The sequence below is a fragment of the Hevea brasiliensis genome, chromosome 8, assembly GCF_030052815.1.
Source record: "Hevea brasiliensis isolate MT/VB/25A 57/8 chromosome 8, ASM3005281v1, whole genome shotgun sequence".
NCBI lineage: Eukaryota > Viridiplantae > Streptophyta > Magnoliopsida > Malpighiales > Euphorbiaceae > Hevea > Hevea brasiliensis.
The window spans coordinates 97,030,452-97,034,512 of record NC_079500.1 but is presented as its reverse complement, the minus strand read 5'-3'; the positions used below and the strand labels follow the sequence as shown (position 1 = coordinate 97,034,512).

Here is a 4,061-nt window from a genome sequence, read left to right as displayed (position 1 = left end):
TTTAAGACAAAACATGTATAATAGAAATTACATATAAAATAAGTAATACTAACATATTTATATTTTAAATTCATGATAAACTAAATATGGGCAAGTTTTCCCCCCATAATAGATATGATTATCGGTAACTCTTGCAATTGCAACCAAGTTAGTATAATTGCTATGTTATTTTTTGCAAGTATTTTTCTTGAATTTTTTGTTTAAATCTCGTCTACCATAAATTCAAGATACAAGATATATATATAGTAGGACCTATCTATTAAATATATAAATATTACATATTTGTATCTTGAGTTTATAGTGGAACGAGACTAGGTAAGAATTTCCCTTTCTTTGATTTTTCTTATTTAGACTCGATTTATCATTGATCCAAGATACAGTATGCATGATGAAACTCAATTATTAAATATATGAATCTTATATATTTATATTTTAAATTTATAATAGACTGGATTTACATAAAAATTTCACTTCTTCCTTTCTATTTATAGGATTCAGAAGCTAGAAAAACATGGCCACAAAATGCTACACCATATCCTCTCAAGCCAACATTTTTTTGGTATGGTTACAAACAATTCGAGTAAAAGCTTAAGTTTTGTAGATCCTAGATGATCAGACTGAGGGTTAATTTTTAATATCTCAAAACATCTCTGATATAGAATTTATTGAATTTAAAACGTGGATAAATACCAGAATGAAATTTGATGGACAAAAATTGTAATCTAAGATTTAATATTCCTAACACTTTTGTGAGATATACCTACAAAATTCATAGCAGTAGTACCTAGAATGACTAGTACCCAGAATGACTACTTACTCATTACCTAATAACATTTATCATAATGCAAAGCTTAAAGGTATATATATAATATACAGGCTTACGTCAGGCAGGACAAACAGATTTTAAGTATACCTTACATCCTTCTCTTTGTCCATCTACAATGTGACATGTTCAGCCCAGATTACATTATCCCTTAAAAATACATAATCGATTCCACAGAGAGTGACACATTGAGACAAGTAGTACAGCAGAAATAAGGAAGAGGACACAGAGATATCTAGGAAAAAAATGAGAAATAACCAGCTGAATGGTTCCCATATAAAACTGTTGATTAACATTAGGCTAGCATTGTTTTAGGTTAGTGACCTAATTAAGGGTGCCAATTCAGATACAGATTCATGTGTACACGTAGTTATACAATAATATATGAAATTTAGACAAAGTTTGTTGGGGTTAAGTTATCAATCTTTGTATGATAACGTGGCGTATAATCCTTTTTTCTTTGCAGATATATCCACCTAAAGGCTAAAGCTTTAGAGTGAGAGAGAGATTAACAAGTATATAAAGGGGTAGTTGTAAACTGATAAACTGCCAAATTCTTGTATCAAAACTCTAATCACATAACCTTTTAACCCATAAAACCACGTACCTTGTCACCTTCAACCTACAAACCAAATCCTAACCCTGATCGATATGGAGCATTCTGTTGTTTCAGAGTTTGAAGGAACTCTTCTCAAAGACCCTGACCCTTTCTCTTATTTCATGTTAGTAGCATTCGAGGCTTCGGGTTTGCTTCGTTTTGCTTTGTTGTTGATTTTATGGCCTGTCATTCGCTTGCTAGAAATGTTAGGGGTTGGAGACTTTGGCTTAAAGCTAATGATCTTTGTTGCCACTGCCGGTATTCATGAATCGGAGATTGAATCCGTAGCAAGAGCAGTTCTGCCAAAGTTTTTTATGGATGATATCAATATGGAGGCATGGAAAGTGTTTAGCTCTTATGATAAAAGAGTTGCGGTGACTAAAATACCTAGGATTTTGGCTGAGAGGTTTGTGAAGGAGCATTTGCGAGCTGATGAGGTTGTTGGAAGTGAACTCGTGGTGAACCGTTTTGGATTCGCTACAGGTTTTATTAAATGTGTTCATGTTGATTCTTTTATCTATAGTCGAGTTGCAAAGCTGTTTATCGATGAAAAGCCCAGTTTAGGATTAGGAAGGACTACTTCAGCTTCTCCATTCTTGTCTCTATGCAAGGTGAGTAATGTATTCTCTTGAAGAAATAATATCAAGAATGATATTAATATGGTGAAATATTTAGTAATTAGGTCGGTTCTTTTTTTTTTTTTTTTCTTTTTCATTTTTTCTTTTTTGTAAGTAATTACAAGCACATGTTAACTAACATAGACATGAAAACTATGCCTTGTTAACAGGAACAAATGCACCCACCATTCATCACCAACCAGAAGCAACATGATCACCAGCTCATCCGCCCTCTCCCGGTGATCTTCCATGACGGCCGCCTTGTCAAGCGCCCAACGCCATCCACTGCTCTGTTAATAATCCTCTGGATTCCACTAGGAATTATACTTGCATTAATAAGGATTTTAGTAGGAATAATGTTGCCAATGTGGGCTAAACCCTACTTTTCTCGATTATTTGGAGGCAAAGTCATCGTCAAAGGCAAACCACCACCGCCAGCTTCCGACGACAGCAGTGGTTTCCTTTTCGTGTGCACTCACCGAACTCTAATGGATCCTGTGGTCTTATCCACAGTGCTCAGACGAAAAATCCCTGCAGTAACATACTCCATTTCGCGATTATCAGAAATCTTATCACCAATCCCCACCGTCAGATTAACGAGAATCCGGGAAGTGGATGCAGAGAAAATCAAACTGGAATTAGCTAAAGGAGATCTAGTAGTCTGTCCAGAGGGCACAACATGTAGAGAACCATTTCTATTGAGATTCAGTGGACTTTTCGCAGAATTAACAGACAGGATAGTTCCAGTGGCGATGAATTACAGGGTAGGATTTTTCCATGCAACTACAGCCAAAGGGTGGAAAGCTTTGGACCCAATCTTCTTCTTCATGAACCCTAGACCAGTATATGAGGTAACATTCTTGAATCAGTTGCCAATGGAGGCTACATGCTCTTCAGGGAAGAGTCCACATGACGTTGCTAATTATGTGCAAAGAATCTTAGCAGCTACCTTAGGGTTTGAGTGCACAAATTTTACTAGGAAAGACAAGTACAGGGTTCTTGCAGGGAATGATGGAACTGTATCATATACTTCTATTCTTGATCAGATGAAGAAGGTGGTGAGCACTTTCAAGCCCTTTTTTCAATAATTTTTAAGATGATATGAGAATAAGATTAATTGTTTTTCTCTTTCTTTCTGTTTCTTGTTATAATTATTTGTGGGATCGATCGTTTTTGTTCTGTAAATGGCCATGTCTACGTATTTTTTTTGGAAACATTGTTTCTGGAATTGTTGAATAATGTCTGAGAGGATGACTAATGTTAATTACTATTGTTAGCTTTAGCTATCCTTTTGATCATTGACTTGGAATGGATAATTCTTTTTTTTAGCCATTTTTTTTAATTTTTAATTTGTAGTAGAATACCATATCAGTGTGAATGTAATGCATGCTATTATTTGTTTTATTTTTTTATCATATAAGAAAAGAAACACATTCCTTAATAAAATTATAATAATTTAATCATAGTTCATACAACCGTAGCAACATAATAATCTATTGCACATACACTTACATGTTAAGATTAATTTTATGCTTGGACCTTCCTTGGGCTTCAGACTACGATTAATGTTAATGTTTAAGCTTGAACGTTAATGTTCTCTTCTTCTAACTCCATTCCTTGTTTTTATTTTTTATTAGGGGGGAAATTATATTAATAAGATTTAAATTTTAATGTTTATTTTTGATAAAATCAATCTATCAAATAATTAATTAATTAAATTAATCAAATTATTGTATAATGATATAATTATAAATAAATATATAATTTAATTTTCAATTATCCTTTTATATTTATATAATTATAGATAAATATAAATAATATATAGTTATTTAAATTATTTTAGTCTATAAATAATTTAACAAAATGAGTCTATTCAAGAATCTCTCGTCTTATCATTACATGTTTTAAATCTTAGATCCGGCTATGGGTTGGAGTTGGATCGGAATCAGTTAAGTTTATGTTTGACTCGAATCATAAATAAACTAATCAGAATTGAAACCGCTAAATTTAGTTCTAGCCAAAT

The 4,061-nt window shown here is 32.9% G+C and overlaps 1 protein-coding gene across 1 annotated transcript; it reads left to right on the top strand.

The window, feature by feature from the left end:
- Positions 1-1,363: 1,363 nt before the first annotated feature.
- LOC110647425 (glycerol-3-phosphate acyltransferase 5) lies at positions 1,364-3,366 on the top strand. Its single transcript, XM_021801235.2, has 2 exons — positions 1,364-2,032; positions 2,209-3,366. The coding sequence occupies exons 1-2, from the start codon at positions 1,475-1,477 to the stop codon at positions 3,124-3,126; spliced, it is 1,476 nt and encodes a 491-aa protein (XP_021656927.2). The 5' UTR covers positions 1,364-1,474; the 3' UTR covers positions 3,127-3,366.
- Positions 3,367-4,061: the final 695 nt, after the last annotated feature.